Genomic DNA, 24636 nt, shown 5'->3' with positions numbered 1-24636 from the left:
GAACCCTCTGAGCTCCAAGGCAAAGCAAAGACTTGCTTTATTAACTTACAAACTTCATTTTTTAAAATGCTGTTCAGTCCAAAGGTCCCTGCAGTGGCTTAGGGGTTTTCCTGATTTTAAAAAATGCCAATACCCAGCAGTATAAAAACAGGGGCAGGCGCAATAAAATTGGGAAACTGTGAAAACCACCTGTAGCCCCAAGGATATGGAGACTGTGACAGCCCCCCACCCACCCTCATGTGTCCAGTGTGAGGCAGGTTAGGCGAGAGGGGCGGGGGCTGCCCCCCCCAGGTCACAAACCAGTGAGCTTCATGGCCACGGGGATTCGAACCCGCATCTTCCCCAAGTCCTAGCCTAACACTCTAACCCAGGGGTCAGCAAACTTTTTCAGCACGGGGCCGGTCCACTGTCTCTCAGATCTTGTGGGGGGCCGGACTATATTTTGGAAAAAAATATGAATGAATTCCTATGCCCCACAAATAACCCAGAGATGAATTTTAAATAAAAGGACACATTCTACTCATTTAAAAACACGCTGATTCCCAGACCATCCACGGGCCGGATTGAGAAGGCGATTGGGCTGGATCCGGCCCCCGGGCCTTAGGTTGCCTACCCATGCTCTAACCACTGCACCACCACTGCCCCACACGCCCAACCTGGTATTTGTTGGTGGAGTTGAAAGGGATCTCCGTCACTTTGGGGTTCCTGTCGCGCATCTTCTTGACGGACCCACAGGAGAGCTCGATGCATTTCAGGAGGGCGGACTCTGAGGCGTCCCCAGCCGTGTCCCTCTGGCAGAGAGAGAGGGGCGAAGGAAGGAAGGAAGGGGGTCAGGGGAGGAAGTCTACTGCCCCCCCCCCTCAGACTGTGGCCTGGAGGGAAATGTCCTCTTTGGGCTCCACATGCAGCGGTGCAATTGTAAGTAAGGGGTCGGTGAGGTCTTAGCCCCGTCTGCACCACTCATGCAAAGAGCTACCACCCCACTTTAAGCATTTTAAGGCTTCCTCCAAAGAATCCCGGGAACTGTAGCTTGTTCAGGGTGCAGAGAGTCATTAAGAGCCCCCCCCCCCAATTCCACCTCCCAGAGCTATAATTCCCAGAGTGGCTCAACAGCCAACCCTTCTTCCCAGGGAACTCTGGGAACTGTAGTGCCACATTCACATTTAAAGCGCTATGATACCCTGGGAACTGTAGTTCATTAAGGGTGCAGAGAGCCATTAGGAAATCAAAATAAATTGAAACTGAAATACTTTGTTGTCACTTGTACGACTTGTATGCAGTGAGATTACTCGGAGCTCAGAGCCGCAACGTAGGAACGCCCCGCCATCTTGGAAGGGAAGATGAGACCCCAGAGCTACAATTCCCAGGGTGGTTTAACAATCGGTTAAACCTTGCGGGGGCCACCGAGTTCTTCCCAGGCTTTCTGGAGGCTGGATCCGACCTCCCTCTGCTGCCCCCCCCCGTACCTTAGAGATGGGGACCTTATCCTGCCCTGCTCTGAAGACGGCCCGGTTGCAGAGGCCGGCGATCCGGGCCAGGGCCGTCCACGTGGGCGAGCGCTTGTCAAACGTGGCTCCTGGGGGGAGAGAACCGGGGGGGGGGGGTCAGAGTTATTTGAAGAGCGGAGTATGGCGGGGGGGGGGGGCTGATACTGTAAGCAGGTACCACTGGGTCCTCAGACAGGTGGTAACAATTAGTCCCCAAAGCATAGCCGCCAACTTTTCGCTTTTCTTGCGAGGAATCCTATTCGGAATAAGAGAATTTCCCTTTAAAAAGGGGGAAAGTTGACAGCTATGCCCCAAAGTGGGAGCATGGGATGGGGCTGCCTGGTTGCCAGCACCACCCCCCATAAATATTTGAGTTAACCTACGGGGGTGGGAGAGAACACGCTGTGTTTTAGACTGTTATTATTGGATTCCTGGGTGCCTGTGAGGTGGGGCAGGGGGGGAAATAATAATAATAATAATAATAATAATAATAATAATAATAATAATAATAATAATAATTTATATCCCAGCCACTCTGGGCGGCTTCCAACAGAACACTAAAATACACTAACCTATTAAACATTCAAAGCTTCCCTAAACAGGGCTGCCTTCAGATGTCTTCTAAAAGTCAGATAGTTGTTATTCTCTTTGACACCTGGTGGGAGGGGTTCCACAGGGCGGGCACCACCACCGAGAAGGCCCTCTGCCTGGTTCCCTGTAACCTCACTTCTTGCAATGAGGGAACCGCCAGAAGACCCTCGGATCTGGACCTCAGTGTCCGGGCTGAACGATGGGGGTGGAGACGGTCCTTCAGGTATACTGGGCCTTTGAGGCCGTTTAGGGCTTTCAAGGTCAGCACCAACACTTTGTATTGTGCTCGGAAACGTACTGGGAGCCAATGTAGGTCTTTCGAGACCGGTGTTATGTGGTCTCGGCAGCCGCTCCCAGTCACCAGTCTGGCTGCCACATTCTGGGTTACTTGTAGTTTCTGTGGCACCTTCTGTGCCACTCTATGTAGCCCCACATAGAGCGCATTGCTGTAGTCCAAGCGGGAGATAACTAGAGCATGCACCACTCTGGTGAGACAGTCTGCGGGCAGGTAGGGTCTCATGCTGCATACCAGATGGAACTGGAAAACAGCTGCCCTGGACACAGAATTGACCTGCCCCTCCATGGACAGCTGTGAGTCCAGAATGACTCCCAGGCTGCGCACCTGGTCCTTCAGGGGCACAGTGACCCCATTCAGGACCAGGGAGTCCTCCACACCAGCCTGCCCCCTGTCCCCCCAAGAAGAGTGCTTCTGTCTTGCTAGGATTCAACCTCAATCCGTTAGCTGCCACCCATCCTCCAACCACCTCCAGACACTCTGGAGGGAAAGGGGTCCAGTCCTGATTTGAAAGCTGGGGGGTCACGGGGGCACCCCAGACCAACTCCCCTCCCACCCTGCTTCCCAACAGCAGCTCTTTCCCCCCATGTGCCCGCCCCCCTGCCCCCCGCTCACCGGACTGGTCCTCGGTGGTGTCTGCCTCGTGGATCTGGTTGTCGAACCACATGTGGGCCACGGTCATGCGGTTCTGGGTGAGGGTCCCCGTCTTGTCAGAGCAGATGGTGGAGGTGGAGCCCAGCGTCTCCACGGCCTCCAGGTTCTTCACCAGGCAGTTCTTGCGGGCCATGCGCTTGGCGGTCAGGGTCAAGCACACCTGCCGGGCGGCGGGGAGAGGGTCAGGCAAGGATTGAAGAAAGGGAGAGTCATAGAATCATAGAATAGAATCATAGAATCATAGAATCATGGTTGGAAGAGACCACAAGGGCCATTGAGTCCAACCCCCTGCCAAGCAGGAAACACCATCAGAGCACTCCTGACATATGGTTGTCAAGCCTCTGCTTAAAGACCTCCAAAGAAGGAGACTCCACCACACTCCTTGGCAGCAAATTCCACTGTCAAACAGCTCTTACTGCCAGGAAGTTCTTCCTAATGTTTAGGTGGAATCTTCTTTCTTGTAGTTTGGATCCATTGCTCCGTGTCCGCTTCTCTGGAGCAGCAGAAAACAACCTTTCTCCCTCCTCTATGTGACATCCTTTTATATATTTGAACATGGCTATCATATCCCCCCTTAACCTCCTCTTCTCCAGGCTAAAGTCCAGGCTCGAGTCTTCACAGTGGCCAACCAGGTGCCCCTTTGGGGAAACCCGTTTGCGGGATCTGAGCACCAAAGCCCTTTTCCCTCCTTTGTTTTCCAGCCATTCTGCCTCCATTCTGGGAACATTCCTCTAGGGCAGGTTTGGGGGAACATTTTACACCCCTCCAGATACAGTGGTACCTCGGTTTAAGAACAGCCCTGTTTAAGAACGATTCAGTTTACAAACCGAAGTACAGTGGTACCTCTGGTTGCGAACTGGATCCGTTCCAGAGGTCCGTTCACAAAATGAAAAGAACACAACCTGCAGCGGCGCACATGCGCACATGCGGGTTGCAATTCGCCACTTCTGTGCATGCGCGTGATCTCATTTTGCACTTCTGCGCATGCGTGAGCAGCGAAACCTGGAAGTAACCCTTTCCGGTACTTCCGGGTCGCCGTGGGACGTAACCTGAAAAAACGTAACATAAAACGGACGTAACATGAGGTATGAGTGTAGTATCCTGGTTTGTGAACTTTACTTCAGTCCAAGAACGGAATCCAAACAGTGGAATGGCACTGGCAGTGAGAGGCCTCAGAAGGGAAGGTGTGTCTCGGTTGAAGAATGGTTTCAGTTTAAGAACGGATTAAGTTCTTAAACCAAGGTACCACTGGCAGAGGAACGGGGGTGCAGAGGGAGCGGACAGCCCCTTGGCACCACTATTCTGGTAGGGTGCCATCACGGTGCCCCCCCCCCGACAAATGCCACACACCCCACCGGGCGCCAGGCACCACGCACCCACAGACATAATAATAATAATAATAATAATAATAATAATAATAATAATTTATTTAAACCCCACCCATCTGGCTGAGTTTCCCCAGCCACTCTGGGTGCCACGCCCCCAGAACACGCTCCACACCCCTGTGGACGGCGCGCCATGCCCTCGCAGGTGGCATACCACACCCCCGGGCACGCTCCCACCCCTGGGCACAACCACACCCTCTGGGGGTGCCAGCCATGCCCGCGCCTGCTCTCCATCCCTGGTAGCGGAGCATGCCGCTTCGCCACTGCAAGGTACCACTGTAAATTGTTGCCCTCCTTTTCCACAGCGCCCCAGCACCCCGCAGAACCTAGTTCTGAGCATAGCTGTCAACCTTCCCTTTTTTTGTGGGAAATTCCCTTATTCCAGCGCTTCTTCCCGCTGCTATCCCGGATTGTTAGATATCCCGTAGACTGTCTCCGGGACAGGAGAGGCTGCTGATCCCTTATTTTCAAATCCCAAAGTTGGCAGCTATGGCTCTGAGCCTACCGTGACAGTTGCCAGGAGTCCTTCGGGGACGTTGGCCACGATGATGCCGATGAGGAAGATGACGCCCTCCAGCCAGGTGTAGCCCAGGATGAGAGAGAGGATGAAGAAGGAGAGGCCCAGGAAGACGGCCACCCCCGTGATGATGCGGATGAAGTGCTCGATCTCCATGGCGATGGGGGTGCGGCCCACCTCCAGGCCGGATGCCAGGGAGGCGATGCGGCCCATCACCGTCCGGTCCCCGGTCGAGATGACGATGCCCCGGGCAGTGCCTGCGCAGGACGGGAGGGAAAGGGAAGAGGTTTGTTTTTCCTCCAAATCGGGGGGGGGGGGTTGCTGGTTCCTGGGGTGTCCCTGGCACCCGTGTTCCTCAGGCGAACCTGGGATCCGGGCATCACGGCTCCTTCACACAGCACATGGTTAAACTGTGGAACTCCCTGCCACAGGATCCTTTAAAGGAGGATTGGACAAACTCAGGGAGGAGGAGGGGGGTATTGAGGGCTAGCTATACTCTGCCTCTACCATCAGAGGCAGTGATGCTTCTGAAGACCAGTTGCTGTAAACCGCAAGAAGGAAGAGGGTAATAATAATAATAATAATAATAATAATAATAATAATAATAATTTATTTGCACCCTGCCAATCTGGCTGGATTTCCCCAGCCACTCTGGGCAGCTTCCAACAGAGATTAAAAATACATTAAAACATCAATCATTAAAAACTTCCCGAAACACTAAAACTTCCCTTCTCTAAAAACTTTGTTTCTCTTCCACTTCTGCTGTGATCGAATCCTGCTTGCAGGGCTCCCTTTGGGGCCTTTTCTCAGGACAGGATCCTGGGCTAGTTGGGCCCCCTTTGGCCTGATCCAGAAGCCGGGCTCTTAAGATCTTATGGAACCTCCAGCTCCAGAGGCAGTCTATCCACATCCCTGGGTTCTGAGGGGCTTTTTGCTACTGTGAGAACAGGATGTGAGCCTAGACGGCCGGATCCAGAAGCCAGACTCTCTTTATATTCCTATGTTCTGAGGCATGCCTGGTTCCTGGGTTGCTCAGGTAAACCTGAGATTCTGATGCTACGTGTCAGAATCGGGTTTGAAACCTACCTAAATTCCGGGCAGAATATCAGCCAGGAAGAAAGAATGTTCAGACCACAAGATCAGAGGTGATCTTTCTCTCCCAACATTTTATTTTTTATTCCTTCCCCTCCTTGGTTTCTCTTTCACTTCTTTCTTCATTAAATTTGAACACACACACACACACACACATATACACACATTTTTCACTCCATAAGACACACTTTTTTCCGCATAAAAAGTAAGGGGAAATGTCTGTGCGTCTTATGGAGCGAAGGCGTGGTCCCTGGAGCCGAATTGCCCAGGGGAGAAAAGCAGATCATGCTTCTTCTTTTTTTGAAAGAGGGAAGTGGGTGTTGAAAGGAAGCCGCTGATCAGCAAGAGATCGGGGAGGGAGATAAGGGACGCTAGATATAAAGGAGGCTGCCTGGGAGGGGGGAGGTAAAGACAGCAAACTTGCAAGGAGAGCAGACAGGAATGCTAAAACAATGAGGAGAGAAATTAGAAGAAAAGGAGGAGCAAAAAACTGCACCAGCTGAGGAAAAGACACTAAGGCAAACAAGGGGGAAGGGGGTGTTGAAAGGAAGCAGCTGATCGGCAAGCGATTAGGGAGAGAGATAAGGGACTCTAGAGATAAAGGAGGCTGCCTGGGAGTGGGAAAGTAAAAGCACATGGGTCCTCAGGATTTTTGCATTGTGTCACCCCAAATTCACCATCAGATCACATGTCTGTGGCCACAGCATGAACCTCAAAAATCATACATCAACTGTTTCATTCAGAATATTTTTTTTTCTTGTTTTCCTCCTCTAAAAACTAGGTGCGTCTTATGGAGTGAAAAATACGGTGTGTGTATACATAAATATGTAAATTTCTTCATCAAATTTGTATATGTGTGTGTGTACACACACACACACACACCCGCACATGCACACACCCTCTGACATGTTGCCACTATGCTATTGGATCAATTTTGACACGAACTAGCAAATGAATAGATGAATTAATGAATGAACAAGCTGGGCAGGGTCTGGGTGCAATTCAGTGTGTCATGGGGAACGGCCGGGGGCGGCGGAGGCAGCGATTCCTGCAGCCTGGCAGCAAAGATTATGATGCCCAGGTCTGACCTTCCCGGGGTGTGTGTGAGGTGGATCAGGTCTCTGATTTTCCTCGCCCCCTCCACCCCCCTTGCCCTTTCACCTTCCACGCAGTTGGTGGAGAAGAAGCAGATGTTCCGTGTCTCCAGCGGGTTCTCGTGGGTGAACTCCGGGGAACGGGTCTGTGGTTCCGACTCGCCCGTCAGGGAGGAGTTGTCCACCTGCACGAGACAACAGAAAACGCTGCACAATGTGGGTCTTTGTGTATTTTCTCGAACATATTTATCGGCTGGTTTTATATCCTGCTCCTCCTCCCATGAGAGGCAACATATGCATTTATTTTCTTTTTATATATACCGGTAATAACAATTTTTATTTGTTTTCAATTACAAGAATCCAATAATAGCCTCATTATAACAATGCCAAATTACAATACAGTTACTAATGCCAATCATTCTGATGCCAAATTATATCATTTACGTGGCCCCACGCATGCTAGAAACGATGGTTTGATCATTTAATTTATTTCAGCGTTTTGCAGGGAGTGTGACTAGATGAGTCTCACTTCCAACTCTATAGTTCTATGATTCTATATTTTGCACCTCGCTGCTGGGCCTTCCAGGGTGGATTTGATTTAAGTCAAATCAATTTAAATCACTAGTCAGTAAGACTTTCTTTCTTTCTTTCTTTCTTTCTTTCTTTCTTTCTTTCTTTCTTTCTTTCTTTCTTTCTTTCTACAGAAAGACTCATTCTTGCTAGTATAATCTTAATATTTACAACCAGGTGAAGGTTTCATTTTTGGAATAATAAATTGTCAGAGTAGTTTTTACAGTTATATCAAAAATTACTGATTTGGTTATACTATTAGAAATACATAGACAGATAATTATTAAACTATTGTGAGGTTTAAGAAGTTAACTGTTTATATTTGGACAACTTTTCTGCTGCACTTTATCGGAAGGAGAAAACCAATCATTTTCTTAGTAACAATTTAAACAATTTATTTAACTAACACAATAACATATCCATACGTTTTTGTATCCATATGTATCCATGTTTGTTAACTGATGTGGTAAAACATTATATATATATATAATATATATATATATATATATATATATATATATATATATATATGTATATATATATATATATATATGTATATATATAGTCATACCTCGGGTTACGGCTGCTTCAGGTTGTGTTTTTTCGGGTTACACACCTGCCGAAACCCGGAAGTACTAGAATGGGTTACTTCTGGGTTTCAGCAGTCGCACATGTGCAGAAACACTAAATTGCGCTTTGCACATGAGCGCCGAAACGCAACCCAAGCATGTGCAGAGGCGCTACTGTGGGTTGTGAATGCTGTGGGTTGCGAACGTGCCTCCTGCACAGATCACATTCACAACCCCAACTGTCCACTGTGTGTGTGTGTGTGTGTGTATACCTTAGACTGAGTTTTAGCACACATGAAAAACTTAAAACAGATCCTTATTTCCTGATGAATAGCCTTTGAACTATAATGTAACAAATAGAAAACTAGAAATAATTTTCCTCCAAAAGCATTTTATTTTAAAAATCTGATTTAAAAAAATAAATCTGAATTATTATTTTTTGAAATCATGGATTTTTATCCCCCCTTGTGCCATTTCCCTCGTGGTCACCCTCACCTTGCAGCCATGCGAGGAGATGATTCTCAGGTCCGCGGGAACCCGGTCTCCCCCTTTCACCTCCACCAGGTCCCCGACCACCACGTTCTCCGCATTGATCTGGTTCTTCTCCCCTTCCCGGATCACCAGGGCTTGCTGTGGGGACAAGATGGTGTTAATCCTGTGGGTCAGTGGTTCCCAGCCTTCTTGTGGCCATGCCCCACCTAAGCATCTCTAAAATCCTGACATGTAATTCTTATTATTCAAAACGTGAGCTCCTATTCACATGGAGGAAGCCTAAAGGGCCATTCACTGTGAATAACTCATTCTCGAATTGCTGCCCTTTAAAAATCAAATTGGCCCCCTGTGGGGGGTGTGCCCCACATCGGGAACCAGGGCTGTAGGTGAATGCCATTCAAGGTGCTCTCTCCATCCTGTACTTGACCCCCAAGTTAGCACCTTTTTAAAGCACAAAAGGTTGTTAAGGGAGAAATCTGAGGGCTCCCTTGGACAGAAAACAAGGACACCATCCAGGAATCCCAGAGCAAAACAGCAGCCAGGAGGCTTGGTCTTGATGGAAGACTGTGGCGACAGGACTCCCACCTGCCACCAGGTGGAACAAGATGGAAGCCCCAAACAAAAGAGAACCCAAACTTTTATTAGCTGCTAATCCCCATGTTACAGCCCCCCAAACTACATCACAGTTACATCAGGAAAGGGGAGGTCTGGTGGCAGGAATCCGAGCATCCTGGACCCTGCCCCATGGTTCTCCTTTGTTATTGTTGTTTAGTCGTTCAGTCGTGTCCGACTCTTCATGACCCCCTGGACCAGAGCACGCCAGGCCCTCCTGTCTTCCACTGCCACCCGCAGTTTGGTCAGACTCATGTTTGTAGCTTCGAGAACACTGTCTAACCATCTCGTCCTCTGTCTTCCCCTTCTCCTTGTGCCCTCCATCTTTCTTAGCATCAGGGTCTTTTCCTTGCCCTCCACGAAACACCCATCAAGTGGAACAACAGAGATATTTACATTTCCCTGTTTCCCAGCCAGGTTAATCCCACCCTTTTGTCCTCATCTGGGTTTTTTATTTCTGGACTGGCTACCTGTCTGGCACTCAGGTATCAGGATGCCAGGGATTATCCCTCAGGCAGAGGGGCTGCTGAGCTCACATCTCTAGATGAATTTCTGAAGTTTTCCCAGTGAGCCAGTACACAGATACATTGACCAGTGAATTCTTACATTTGGTATCGTGCAGCAAAGGCCCTTTGCATAGATAGGAAGAAACTGTGATGAAGTGTTTTGTGGGGACAAGTCACAAAAGTCACAAACGTGATGGTGCTGGTTTTGGGAGTGGGCTGCATGTGCAGGATATCTGCTGGAGGGGCAACCCCCCCCCAACCTATACATAAATTCCTGCAGCAACGTGAAGCTGTGAAGACTTTCTCTGCCCTTCCAGGTGCCAAAACCAGGACGCTTTAGAATAAAGAAGCTGAATTATTATTTTTATTATTATATTTATTAAATTTGCAGGCTGCCCTTCACCTGAAGACCACAGGGCAGCTCACAATACAAAAATACGAAACGAGAACACAAAGCACAAACTAAAACGAAAACAACGGTTAGCTCAGTCCGTGGGGCTTGGGACTCTTAACTGCAGGGTTGAGAGTTCAAGCCCCACATTGGGTGAAAGATTCCCGCCTTGCCTGCAGGGGGGTGGACCGGATGACCCTTGTCGTCCCTTCCAGTTATGCATTTCTATGATTCTATGAGCATTACAAACCAATAATCCCTGGAAAGAAGTGAAGGTGGCACAAAAGAGGCAGCCTTGACCAGAGGGATTTACTTGCCCTAAAATCAATCAATCTTTATTATAGTCCAGAGACCCAACAAATCGTCACAAAGCAATGCACAATTCAGACAGCCTGCCTCCAGGTTAAACAAGCATTTTGTTCAGACTTAAAGATAGGGATCATTGGTTCTTGCAACCGCCGATAAAAACTTTGCCACTGCTTATGTTCTAGCGTTTTTGTCTGGTCTTTCAATAGGAAATCATTCTCTCTCTCTCTCTCTCTCTGTGCAAACTGCTTCAATATTTTAATTAAAAAACAAACACATTTTTAAAAGTAAATACGTATAACTTGTCTCAGCCACAAGAGGGCAGTGGAGAATGCCCATTGTACGTTAGCAGCCATTGATCTGGTCCTATTCTAGTCTCCAACCCATTTCCAAAGCCATCCTTGCGCTGAAAATATCAAAACACAATATCTAGACATGAAAAAAGGGAGGCATGAAAAGAAATTTGGCAGCTGGAGGGCCAAGGAGGGGGTGGATGTGATATTTGCTATCAAGCTGCTCAAGTGTGTGAATTGAGAAGGGGTCCTCTGCAGTCCTTGTCTCACCTTGTGGCGGGAGGAGAATTCTTTTTTAAGAGCATTTCAGGAGGGTGGGCTAGATGATCCTTGGGGGTCCCATCCAACTCCACCGTTCTATGAAAATAAACACACGGGACGCGTGGCGGGGCCTTCTTACCTGGGGCACCATGTTCTTGAAAGAGTCCATGATTTTGGAGCTCTTGGCCTCCTGGTAGTAGGAGAAGCAGCCGGTGACGATGACGACGGCCGCCAGCACCACCCCCAAGTAAAGCTGGGAAGGAGGAAGGAAGGAAATATCAGTGGAAATCTCAAATCTCAGGAAGGAAAGATCAGTGGAAATCTCAAAATCTCAAATAATGACAGACAGACTAGATGATCCTTGGGGTCCCTTTCAACTTTACTATTCCATGATTCTCTCTCTCACAGATGGGTGGTGACTGAGGTGAAATATATATATATATATATATATATATATATATATATATATATAGTTAGTCAAGAGATATATAAATTTCGTGAAATGAATAAAATAAATGAATTCCTCAGGGAATAAGCCCCTTTTATCTGTATTTTTCCATCTACCACAGAGTGGCTTCTGAGGGGAGTCTCTCTTAAGCCGCTGAGGGAATTTCTTGTCGGAAGGAAGCCTTTTCCTTCCTTTATTCCTTTTTAAAAGGGGATTTTTCTCAAAGGGAATAAGCTGGCGATAAGAGCTCCCCATTCACAAATGTGTGGCTCTGAAAATGCTTTTAGCTTTTTGTATAAACCTGCTTTAATTTGCATAAGCCTTGAGTCCCAGTCTGGGAAAAGGGTGTGTAATAATAATAATAATAATAATAATAATTCCTGAGGGAAAGTTTGAAACCAGCTGCAGCCGGTGGGTGTAGAAAATACGAAGCTAGCTGGGCCAACGGCCAGACTCAGCCCAAGGTGGACGGCGAGGTCCCTCTTCTGCTTGTTCATCTATTAATTTAAGGTTTACATGGCCCCCTTGCAGCCATGTTTCTAGGGCAACTTGCCTAACAATAAAATATGACTTTGGAAATACAAAATGGAAGACTTTTCAGGGTATCTCTGTGCTATCAAAATGTCTGGAACCGGTTTCCAAAGGCATGGAAGATCAATAACGTTTTTATCCTGTGTGTGGTGGGACTTTACAATTTATACAAATAGAATGAATTTCCAGGACTCTCTGGTGCTCCCAGCGCAGGATATAGTGACCTCGTAGCATTTCTACCAAGAGGTATCTCCTCAGATTATGCCACCAAAAAAAATTAAAAAAAAAAAAGAGAGGCACAAATACAAGATGGGTGACACCTGGCTTGAGAGCAGTACGTGGGAAAAGGATCTAGGAGTCTTGGTTGACCACAAACTTGACATGAGCCAACAGTGTGACGCGGCAGCTAAAAAGGCCAATGCAATTCTGGGCTGCATCAGTAGGAGTATAGCATCTAGATCAAGGGAAGTAATAGTGCCACTATATTCTGCTCTGGTCAGACCTCACCTGGAGTACTGTGTCCAGTTCTGGGCACCACAGTTCAAGAAGGACACTGACAAACTGGAACGTGTCCAGAGGAGGGCAACCAAAATGGTCAAAGGCCTGGAAACTATGCCTTATGAGGATCGGCTAAGGGAGCTGGGCATGTTTAGCCTGGAGAAGAGGAGGTTAAGGGGTGATATGATAGCCATGTTCAAATATATAAAAGGATGTCACATAGAGGAGGGAGAAAGGTTGTTTTCTGCTGCTCCAGAGAAGCGGACACGGAGCAATGGATCCAAACTACAAGAAAGAAGATTCCACCTAAACATTAGGAAGAACTTCCTGACAGTAAGAGCTGTTTGACAGTGGGATTTGCTGCCAAGGAGTGTGGTGGAGTCTCCTTCTTTGGAGGTCTTTAAGCAGAGGCTTGACAACCATATGTCAGGAGTGCTCTGATGGTGTTTCCTGCTTGGCAGGGGGTTGGACTCGATGGCCCTTGTGGTCTCTTCCAACTCTAGGATTCTATGATTCTATGGGAACGCGAATGTCCCTCCTGTTGCCATTCCTCTTATTTCCTCCATTTTGCTATTCTTGTTCATGCTTATATCTCATTGACGGCACAGTATTTTCTCTGTGTTGCTTTAATTTGTGCAAGCCGCCTTGAGCCTGGGAAACAGGTGGGATGATGATGATGATAAATAACATTCTTTCGTTTTTCCAGGGGAAAGGGGCAGCGTTGCCCCCCTTGGGGAAGGGAACCATGTGGCAAAGTGGCATTCTGCACATGAGCGGCTTCCCTTTCTTCTCTGTAAGGGGGCAAAGGCGGGCACACCCACCGCTCAGCCAGCCCCCCAACTCCCATTTCATAGCAAGGCCCATTGATGTTCATATCATCAATAAATCGCAATGGAGTTTGCTGGCGAGTTCAGGGTTCATTCCCTATGTTCTGGCCGGGTCTGGGACCTTCTCACATTACTGGGAGACCCACCTTAATTTTTAAAGGCTATTTTGGAGTCTGTTTTCTGGGCAGGAGGGGGAGAGAGAGTGAGAGAGATGTGGGAGAAACCCAAGACTCCCAGTAGAAATGGGTGAATAGGTCCCACTCAGGGTCGGGGCATTATTTAGTCCCATTTAAGAAGTGTGGGGAAGAAGTACGACAAGGCTGCATATTGTCTCACTGCTTATTTAACTTATATGCAGAATTCATCATGCGAAAGGCAGGGCTGGATGAATCCCTAGCCGGAATTAAGATCGCCGGAAGAAATATCAACAACCTCAGATATGCAGATGACACAACCTTGATGGCAGAAAGTGAGGAGGAATTAAAAAACCTTTTATTGAGGGTGAAAGAAGAGAGTGCAAAATATGGTCTGAAGCTCAACATCAAAAAAACGAAGATCACAGCCACTGGGCCCATCACCTCCTGGCAAATAGAAGGGGAAGAAATGGAGGCAGTGAGAGATTTTACTTTCTTGGGCTCCATGATCACTGCAGATGGTGACAGCAGTCACGGAATTAAAAGACGCCTGCTTCTTGGGAGAAAAGCAATGACAAACCTAGACAGCATCTTAAAAAGCAGAGACATCACTTTGCCAACAAAGGTCTGTATAGTTAAAGTTATGGTTTTCCCAGTAGTGATGTATGGAAGTGAGAGCTGGACCATAAAGAAGGCTGATCGCCGAAGAATTGATGCTTTTGAATTCTGGTGCTGGAGGAGACTCTTGAGAGTCCCATGGACTGCAAGAAGATCCAACCTCTCCATTCTTAAGGAAACCAGCCCTGAGTGCTCACTGGAAGGACAGATCCTGAAGCTCAGGCTCCAAGACTTTGGCCACCTCATGAGAAGAGAAGACTCTCTGGAAAAGACCCTGATGTTGGGAAAGATGGAGGGCGCAAGGAGAAGGGGACGACAGAGGATGAGATGGTGGGACAGTGTTCTCGAAGCTGCCAGCATGAGGGAGGCAGTGGAAGACAGGAGGGCCTGGCATGCTCTGGTCCACGGGGTCACAAAGAGTCGGACACCACTAAACGACTAAACAACAACTACAAGAAGTGTGGGGCCCAGCAGCACGGTTGTTCTTGCCTAGCATGAAATCCTCTGCCTTCTGTTTTGGAGGCTCCTGCCTGGGCCCCCCTTCTGTTCAGGAAGTCTTACAGTGTAACCCTACACAGGGCGAGGCATGCAGGGCTGCAAATACCGCCCTGGGGACAGGATGAACCCTCCCCGCCTGCTCCATGGCAGGTGGGCTGGGGCTTCTGGAATGACCCAGGGAGTGACCAGCCGTCCTGGGATAACCCCGCCCCAAGGTGCTGGACTGAGACCAAGACCTTTTGGGCGTATGGCGCTGCTTGCATCAACCCCCCCCCCTCGCTCTTCTGCTGGGCTGAGAAGGCAGGAGGGACATTCTCAGGCGGACGAAGCCTTTGTCCGTTTCTGAGGCCTGCTGTCCACACAGAGCGAAATGCCAAAGCTTGGTGACTGCGCAGCTGCTCTGTGCGTGGAGGGTCAGGGAATCGGAGAGTTGGAAGGGAGCCAAGCTATCCTTTCTCCTGTCTCCTCTTTTCCAGGCTAAACATGCCCAACTCCTTCAAGCGTTCCTCATCAGGCTTATTTCCCAGCCCCTCAATCATCTTGGTCTCCCTCCTCTGCACACCTTCCAGCTTGTCAACATCCTTCTTAAATTGTGCTGCCCAGAACAGGACACAGAACTCCAGGTATGGTCTGACCAAGGCAGAATAGAGTGGCACTATTCCTTCCCTTGATTAATAATAATAATAATAATAATAATAATAATAATAATAATATATTTATATCCCGGGCTCAGAGCAGCTAACAACAATAAAAGTAACACAATCTGGACACTAGACTTCTGTGGATGCAGCCTAGAATAGTGTTAGCTTTTTTTGCTGCTGCATCACCCTGTGGACTCATGTTAAGCTTGTGGGTCCCATCCCAGACATCTCCAAGGCTAAGCTGCATGATCATAGAATTGTAGAGTTGGAGGTGACCTCAGAGGTCATCCAGCCCAACCCGCAATATGCAGGAATCACAACTAAAGAATCCCTAACAAATGGGCCTCTGAGCTCTGCTGAAAAACCAGAGGTGGAGTCCCTCGAGGTCAGGGGTGGTCCCCAGCCCCAGCCCACATGGCCAGGGGGTCAGGGATGGGGATGGGGATGGGAGCTGGAGTCGAGCAACACCTGGGAAGCCACAGGTTAGTTGCCTCCTAAGCCCCACCCAAGGCTTTTCTTGCAAGACCAGGCAACTTGCTGGACAGCCAACTCCTGATCCTGTCCTCCCCCTCCCTGGGCGATGGCCATGTTGACTTGTGGGGGTGTTGGAGTCCATCCCCTTCTGGAGGGCACCCCACCGGCTACCCCAGCCCTATGGCGGTCTGACCTGTGAGGGGGGCCTCCTCGGCCTTTATCCTGACCTGAGTGATACATGTGTGATACCGGGCAAAGTTCAAGGGGTTACTAATAGGATGCAAAGCCCTTAACAATTTGGGACCAATTTGCAATATTGCCTCACCTCACATGTGCTCACGCAACTGCTTTGATCTGCACTAGTTCTGCATTCTTAAGAAATCACTCTTTTAGTGTGGCAGCACCCAGACTTTGGAACTCCCTGCCTCTTGACATCATCCATGCGCCTTCCCTGTACTGCTTCTGCTAAAAACATTCTTGTTTAGGCAAGCCTGCCTAGATATGTAGGGATGCTGACATGTGCTTTAACCTGGTTTTTTAGCTTATTGTTGCATCTTAATTTTTTCCCCATGTTTTAAATAGTTGTTGTGAGGACCTTCTCCCGATATGTGTGATGCATGTGCCTTACTACTGCTTTGAGTTTTGTTTTGTTCTTAAACCAAGTGGTGCATAAGATTTGTAAAATAAATTAATAATTATTTAGGTGCTGCTGTGAACATCACCTGCCTGAAACCCCGGAGAGCTGCTGGCAGTCAGTGTAGACAGAACTAATCTATATGGACCAATTATCTGACGCAATCTAAGGCAGATTCCTACATTCCTATTTCAACCTTTTACTCAGAACCATGAGGTCTAGAATCCTCTTTTCCAAGTAGGTCTGGCAATGTCCTCTGAACCCCTGGAGAGCTGCTGCCAGCCTGGGTTGGGAACCTATCCTCTTAGGCCCTCCTGCTGTTCCCATCATCCCTGACCACTGGGATGGTGGGAGTTGTAGTCCCAAAACAGCTGGAGGGCTAAGTTCGGGGATGCCTGTCTTGGGGCCACAAGACTTACGTTGTCGTTGGCCGGCTCATCCTCCATTGCCGCTTGGATACTGTAGGCCAGGAAGCAGAGAATGGCCCCGATCCACAGCAGGATGGAAAACCCCCCAAAGAGCTGGCGGCAGAACTTGACCCACTCTGGTGTGGTTGGAGGAGGGGTCAAGGCGTTGGGGCCATCCTTGGCCAGGATCTCTGCTGCCCGCGTGTTGGTCAAGCCCTGGCATGGAAGGAGACAAAGAAAGAAAAAAAGAGAGGGCATATTAACCTGGGTGGTGGAATCAGGGGAGGCCAAGGGCCACATTCCCTTGTAGGCAACCTCTTGGGGGCCAATGGCTGCAGCTGTGGACTTTCCAACCATGCAAAATTCACACAAAATGTCTCCATTCTACAAGCAAGCGAGAGGCATCGACTGCATAAACACTTAAAGCAAATTGTTCCCCTCACCCCAGAACCCTGGGAATTGTAGTTCTGTGAGAGGGCAAACTACTGTATATTTCCCAGGATTCTTTAGGGCTTTCATGTGTTTTACGGAGGATAAGACTTCACAGAGGAGACTAAGGTTACCAGACGTCCCCGTTTCTCAGGGACAGTCCCCGGATTTACAAATCAATCCCCATACAAAATCCTACCATTCCTATTGAAGTTGAAAAGTGTCCCAGCAGGACTACAAGAAGTTTTGTAAGGAGAAATTTACGAAGCATTGCAAAGGAGAGAAAGAAGAGAGATATTAGTTATGAGTTAAACGTAATTGTGGAAGTAAGAAATGTATATTTAGTGAATAGACTGGAAAATTTTCAGATGTGATTGGTGGAAGAAAAAAAAAGATGGTATAAGATATGAAAGTATGTTTAATTACTGTTGAAAATGACATGTTGAAAAACTAATAAAAATGTATGTGTATTAAAAAAAAAAGAAGTTGAAAAGTGTCCCCAGATTGATTGAAAAAAAACCTTAGGCTAGTAGCCAAAATGGTGCCAGCAATGCTTATGAATATTAGTTGCTGGAAACTGCAGAAGAGAAGAGTGCAGGATGCCGGACTAGGTGGACCCCCTTTGACCTGAACTGGGCTTTTCTTCTGTCCTAATGGAGCCTCCAGCTCCTGGGGCAGTCTATCTTGATTCCTAAGTTCTTGGGCATATTGAGCCACCGGACATGGGTGCGAAATCAGCCCCAGTCAGAAGGCCGGCATATAACACCCCCCATGGGGTAAATGAAAGCCAGGATGCCTTGATACCCACTCACCCCCCCCTCCCCATGCAGAAACACAAGAGTCACAAAAAGAGGGTACAGGGCAAAGAGGAGCAGCAAATGTCCCCAGTGGACTCACCCGGGACAGATCCACTTGGTACTTCCTGCTGATTTCGTCCAGCGACAGCTTGTGGTCATCCTGGCAAGGAGAGAGAGAAGAAGGACAGGACAAGGGGGGGCAGTGAAAGGCCGTTAGTCATGGGGGCAGAAGAGCTGAACGTCCTCGGAAAAGGAACAGGATCCGGGAAACCGAGGAGAGACAATTCCTTCTCGCTGTCAGCGCACAAAGCATCTTTCTCCTCCTGGCTGCTCTTGTGAGAAGGAGACGGACACACAGAGAGAGGAGGTTCTTGGGCCGACCACCCTCCATGACCCCCCACCCTCCGTCACTTTGTCCCCTCATCACAGCAGGGACAGGGGTGGCTTCTTCCGGCTTGCGGTGGTCAATCTTAGTTCTCTCAGAGTTGTTTGCGGTGCTATTCCTACTCCAAGTAGACCTACTGAAGTTAGCAGGCATGACTAACTTGCTTTCATCCATTTCATATACTGAGTCTATACTGAGCAGGACTTAGCTGGAGGAAAAAAAACCCTGTTCTTTATTATTATTATTATCATTGCAATATTAATTTCAGTTCTGCAGCAGTTTTGAGAGGTTTTTTAAATCCTTAGCATTTTAGTACAAATTTCTCTTTCATGTACAGTATTTTTGTGTTATGGAATTTAAAGGTGCATATTTTTGCAAGCCATTTTCCCCAAATTTAGTGTCTGCTGTTTTCACTAGTATATATATTCATTCCCCACCCCCACTCCGGCATGCTTTCCCCCACTATATTTATTTTTGCACACTGGTTCGTTTCGTAGAAAAGTGCATTGCAAAATTCGGTTAAGTGCGAATTTTGAAAGACGGTTGTGTTTTGGTTTGCATATTGGTTGAGAAGTGCAAATAAGGCCATTCCTCATTAAAATGCAAGAGAAACTTCATTTCTCTCCCGCCTACTGCTGTGGGCCCTGACAGATCCCTGACCATGGAGCCTTATCGCGGAGGTTAATAAAGCGACCAACCACAATGGCTATCTTCTCCCTCCACTGTCAGAAAAACACCTGTGGCGAGTGCTGCTTTCGCACTCAGGTCCTGCTTGGAGGCTTCCCATTGGTTGGCCATTGTGAGAAGAGGAGGCTGGACTAGATGACTCCCCCCTTTGGCCTGATCCAGCATGTTCTTCTTATGTTCTTATGGAGCCTCCAGCTCCAGTGGCAGTCTATCTGGACCCCTAGTTTCTTAGGGGTACTTGGCCGCTGTGGGGAGTCTGGACTAGAGGGGCCACTGACCAGCCTTTATGCCAAGCCTTGACCCCAGCGCTCCCCCAAACAGCCACCCCCGCCAGCGCTTTGACTTACCAAATTCACTTCCTTCTTCAACTCGTCCAGCTCTTTCTCCTTCTGCTTCTTCTTCCCTCCTCCATTCTCAGACGTCGCCCCCGGCGGGGCAGACTCTCGTCCCGCCTGAGGGGGCAAAGATGGCATTAGCAGCCCCAGTGGGCAAGAGGGAAAAGGCACCACCGGGCAGACCCAGAGCGCTCTCAGCCAAGGACGGGCGAATCTGTCGGTTTCGTGACCCTCGATGTACAATAAATAAATGTATGTATGTGTGGGGTGTGTGTGAAATCCCACATGAGTTTGCTGCTTCTGTAGCATTGCATTCCCAGGAACAAAAAACCGGTTGCTAAAACCCCAAACTTCTCATCATTTCCTCCAGATCCCATCCAAGCTTCTTGCAAAGCTGGGAGATCTGGGGATACCTGGTGGGTTTACACTCAGAGTTTTCCTTCTCCTGGAGGGCTTCCCTTTCCAGGTGGGGGAGGCCTGTCTGTCCCTCACTTCCCTCTACAGCACATGCAGAAGCCACCTTCTTGACCACTGGACCCCCTCTTGGTCTTGTCCACTCAATGCGCTAGAGCATGGGTAGGCAGACTAAGGCCACAGTCCAGGAATCAGCATGTTTTCACATGAGTAGAATGTGTGCTTTTATTTAAAACGCATCTCTGGGCATAGGAATTCGTTCCTTTCTTCTCTCCAAAAGATAGTCCGGCCAGTGGACCGGCCCCCTGCTGAAAAAGTTTGCTGACCCCTGTGCTACAGCCTGTCTTCTCCTGCAGGGGAGGTCCCTAAGTCACAGAAGGTTAGAGACCCATCGGCTGCCCTCACCTGGTTTAGCCGGCCAGATGAAGCCGTTCCCGGGGTGTGGCTGCTCTTGCATGCTGACAGTTTCTCTGAGCTTCAATTGAGAGCTGGGCGGGGGGGGGGGGAGGTGGACGAACTACCCCAGAAGGAGCATGAAGTGCTACCCCTCCCCTAACACACCATATACCCCAAGTTAAGGTGCTCCTGTTAGTATACAAGGACCTGATTGGGGAGTGTGTCATCTGTGGCTGTTTCAGAGACCATTACGCTGTGGCCCTATATACAGGCTTTAAAGGTAAAAGTAAAGGGACCCCCGACCATTAGGTCCAGTCATGGACAACTCTGGGGTTTCAGCGCTCATCTCGCTTTATTGGCCGAGGGAGCCGGCGTACAGCTTCCGGGTCATGTGGGCAGCATGACTAAGCCGCTTCTGGCGAACCAGAGCAGCGCATGGAAACGCCGTTTACCTTCCCGCCAGAGCGGGACCTATGTATCTACTTGCACTTTGACGTGCTTTCAAACTGCTAGGTTGGCAGGAGCAGGGACCGAGCAACGGGAGCTCACCCCGTCGCAGGGATTCGAACCACCGACCTTCTGATCAGCAAGTCCTAGGCTCTGTGGTTTAACCCACAGCGCCACCCATCCATTACTGCTTCAATGGGCGGAACTGGCAGTGCTCCCAGGGCCACATCATCCCTGTTCTGAATTCATAAGAACTTGATTGCTTAGTGTGGCAGCAGCTAAACTGTGGAACTCCCTGCCTGTTGACATCAAGGAGGCGCCTTCGCCGTACTCTGTTCGGCTCAAAACACTCTTGCTTAGACGAGCCTTGTTTGAGAGCTGATACAAGTTTCAATCTGTTTTTGGTCTATTGTTTTAATGTTTTGAAGTCTTGAATTATCACCTTGTTGATAACGTAATTGCTTCCTTTTCTTTTTTTGTAAGCCTCTTGGGGACATTTTTAAACTAGCAAGTGGTGAATAGATTTTATGAAATAAATAAAAGCATCGCGAACAAATCTGGGACATTTACAGCATCTGCTGAGATATACAGGCTCTGAATGAAGACTCATTTGTGATCCCCGCATTGCAGGGCATTGGAAGAGACGACTGCTGGGGTCCCTTCCAACTCCATGAGTCTCATTTTCAGCAAAACAGCAGACAACGACCTTCCTTCTAGAGCCCTGAGTGTGCATTGAGCAGTGGACTCAGGGCAAAGCAGCCTTTGCCAGACATCCCAGGCAGGACCCTGCCTTGAATAGCCTGACGCAAAAGCTTTGATGTCTTCCTCCTCCTCCTCCTCCTCCTCCTCCTCCTCCTCCTCCTCCATCATCACCACCATCACTGAGCTACTGATCCTATTTGGCCGGTCCTGGACAAACTGCCAGGGGAAGCTATTATTGTCACGGCATTTCCGGACTGAGGGGACGCAGGAAGTACAGGAGCCAAATGTTTCTCTCCCCACCTCAGCAAAACTCTTGAGATTTGGACGTCCCAGGAAGGTGGCCAACACAGCTGGTTGTTCGCTTGTATAGAATAAGTTCGTGGGAGGTGGAAGCAGAGCTTTCGATTTCTCCCAGAAAGGAGACCAGGCATCGCTCATTTCTGTGCTTCCAGCATCAGTAAAAATAGGAACAGGCAAATCTGCAGGTTTGGGTTTCTCAGTTTCTCACTTTTCTGTCTTCAGTTGTCTACATTTCTGCATCAAAATGCAATTCCCCACCCTTACCTTTTTTAAGAGTCCTCATGAAAATTCATCAACACTTAAGGCAAATTTATCCTAGATTGCACATGCCTGTTTGCAATTTTGCCTAACATACACATTTTTGCAAAGCAGTTTTCCAGAATACCTTTTCATATGTTGTTTTCAATAGTGAGTGCATTTTGGGGCAAGCTTTACCCAAATACATGCATTTTTTTCTGCCTTTGGGCTGGAGGAGCACCCTGGAAAATATTGTCCTATCCAGTGAGACACGTGGCTGAGTGGGGATTCGAATTCTGGTCTCACCCCGGTCCAAGTCCTCATTTAATCCTCACAACAACAGCCCTGTGAGGGATGCTAGGCTGAGAGGCCGGGACTGGCCAAAGGCCACCCCGCGAGCTTCATGAGCGTGTGGGGATTGGAACCCAGGTCCTTGCAGTTTGACGCTTTAACCGTTATGCCACACTGAGTCTCGGACCTCTCTTCCTGCCCTGTGCCACCATCACTCACTGCTGGGGCCTGATTTCGGAAGCGGGGACGGGATGCCAGCCACACCATTCCACAGCGCTGAAAGAGGGGAGCAACGTCATTAGCACTCGGGGCATATCTTGGCATGGCCAGGGACCCCGGAGAGCGAGAGAAAAGGCTGGGAGAGAGCGAAACCACTCCTGTTCCAAGTCTTGCCTATTCAGGCCTCCGGGGCTTTTGAAGGAGGCAGAAAGACCCCTCTGTTCCGCCTGCTTGGGCATTCAGTGCCCACAGAGACATCTTCTCTCTCCACCGCCGGGCTCTGGGCTTGGCACGCCTCTCCTCTGGGCCCCTGGAGACAGGGAGAAAGTGTGTTTTCCCCCTCCTGGCCCAAAAGGAGGGAGAGAAAGAATTGGGGTTGGGCCAGGCAGAGACTCCCTGAGCAAAGCCCTTCCCTTGGCTGAGGTGAGGAGGGACAACTGTGCCGCGGATCAAATGGCACAAACGATGCAGGGAATGATGGAGCGAGGAAGGGCTGTGGCGTTTGGGGATTTCTGCTTCAGGGAAACAGCCAGGGAGAGGTGAGATGGTAGAAGTTTATAGAACAATGGAGAAAGTGGCTAGAGAGATATTTGCGCCCTTCTCTCCTAACGCTAGAACTCATGGGCATCCTGTGAAGTTGTACGTTGGAAAATCCAGGGCAGAGAAAAGCAAGGGCTTCTTCACATGAGACAGAGTTGAACTGTGGAACTCCTTGCCACATGAGGCAGCTATGGCCACCAAGCTGGATAGCTTTAAAAGAGGACTGGGGGAGTTCACGCTTCTGAATATCAATCGCTGGGGACAGTGCAGAATGAGAGATGGCTTTAAGGGACAACTGGGCTGGGTCCAACCCCTTGCAATGCAAAGCTGGTATCTTGCTAGCTTTTGGGGAGTTGTGGTGGACGAAGCAAAGCGGTTGTTTCTCCCAGAGAAAAGGCCAGGCGTTGCTCATTTCCACGCCCCAGGAGGCCTGTGCTTCCAGCACCTGCCCTATGATCAGTAAAAACTAGGAATGGACAAATATCATCATCATCATCAATAAGTTTATTGAAATAGCCAAAGGCCACGGCAGTTTCATAACAGTTTGCCGAACTACAGGGTGGACAAATGTGCTGCTGCTGTTTTCTCATTTTGTTTTCTCAAGTTTTCTCAAGTTTTCTCAAGTTCTGTCCTCCACATTTGCACACCGGCTTTTGCTTTCGTTTGATAAGGTTGCCAGGAATGACAGCTCTGTGCCCAGCGAAGCCGCATTTCCCAGCACATTTCAATGGATGTGCTTTGAGCGCATGGTGTGAGGACCTGCTCGCAATGCCCCCGTTTTGCATGGAGAAGCCAACGGTCAGCCCCGGCCCCCGGCCATTCCTCCTGCTGCAAGGCCAGGCCTTGTCATTCCAAAGCCCCAGGTCCTATATATACACATTTTCAACTATTTTTAAACGAGGGAAAATGCATCAGGGGTCAAGTGATTAGGAAGTTGATTCCTGCCTCCCTCGAACAGAGGTCAGCGTGGTAACCAGGGGGCCAGCCGTGCAAAAGGTGCTGGGGACCCCACAGAGAGGATTGGGGTTCCCCCGTCTCCCCCCCCCCCACGGCCACACAGCACCCTGTTCCCAGGTCTCTCTGTAACACGACCCCTGGCAAACAAGAGTTGTTCTTGGCAACGGGGGAACTTTTCCGTGAGCGTTGCGATGAGGTCCTCTTTTTATTTTCTGCTCCTGAATAAACATCTGCATCTCCTGGGCCCGGTTCTTGCGATCCCAAAAGGTCCCAGCGAGGGGTTGGGCCCAGTCCAACGATGTCGGCACCCCTCTCCCACTGCCTGTGTGACGAGACCGTTTGATTTTGGAAAGGCTCCACTGACAGAATCTCTCAGGCCAGGGACCGAAAGAGGCTTGGTTTTGGAACACAAACACGGGAAAGTGGGAAGCAGATTAATCCAAGCTGGACACTTGGTCTCTCTATCTCAGTACTGACCACACGGATGGGCATTGGGCCTCCAGGGTCTCAGAACTTCTTCATGAAGCGCATCGTTAAACTATGGAACTCCCTGCCACAGGAGGCGACAATGACCATCAACTTGGATGGCTTTAAAAGTGGATTGTATACACTCCAACATTTCACCAATGAAAATAGGGGCATCCTATTCCATTATTATTATTGTATTATTATTAT

The 24636-nt window shown here is 48.9% G+C and overlaps 2 protein-coding genes across 3 annotated transcripts in view; both read right to left on the bottom strand.

Moving 5' to 3' along the window:
• The window catches only part of LOC310666072 (uncharacterized protein), a 1539811-nt gene that overhangs the window by 1374890 nt on the left and 140285 nt on the right, over nt 1-24636 (bottom strand). The window lies entirely within an intron of this gene.
• LOC310666028 (sodium/potassium-transporting ATPase subunit alpha-2) overlaps nt 1-24636 on the bottom strand; it is a 45982-nt gene that overhangs the window by 18001 nt on the left and 3345 nt on the right. Inside the window, exons 2-11 of the mRNA XM_083416506.1 lie at nt 19471-19575; nt 18152-18211; nt 16838-17041; nt 11255-11368; nt 8750-8884; nt 7183-7300; nt 4918-5186; nt 2989-3187; nt 1467-1576; nt 657-791 (exon numbers count right to left, since the gene is read on the bottom strand). Coding sequence (XP_083272632.1) covers nt 657-791; nt 1467-1576; nt 2989-3187; nt 4918-5186; nt 7183-7300; nt 8750-8884; nt 11255-11368; nt 16838-17041; nt 18152-18211; nt 19471-19575 — 1449 coding nt within the window. The remainder of the gene's footprint in view (nt 1-656; nt 792-1466; nt 1577-2988; nt 3188-4917; nt 5187-7182; nt 7301-8749; nt 8885-11254; nt 11369-16837; nt 17042-18151; nt 18212-19470; nt 19576-24636) is intronic.

Source organism: Podarcis tiliguerta (assembly GCF_965153285.1).
Source record: "Podarcis tiliguerta genome assembly, chromosome: 16".
In the NCBI taxonomy this organism is placed as follows: domain Eukaryota; kingdom Metazoa; phylum Chordata; class Lepidosauria; order Squamata; family Lacertidae; genus Podarcis; species Podarcis tiliguerta.
This window is presented reverse-complemented; position numbering and strand designations above follow the sequence as displayed.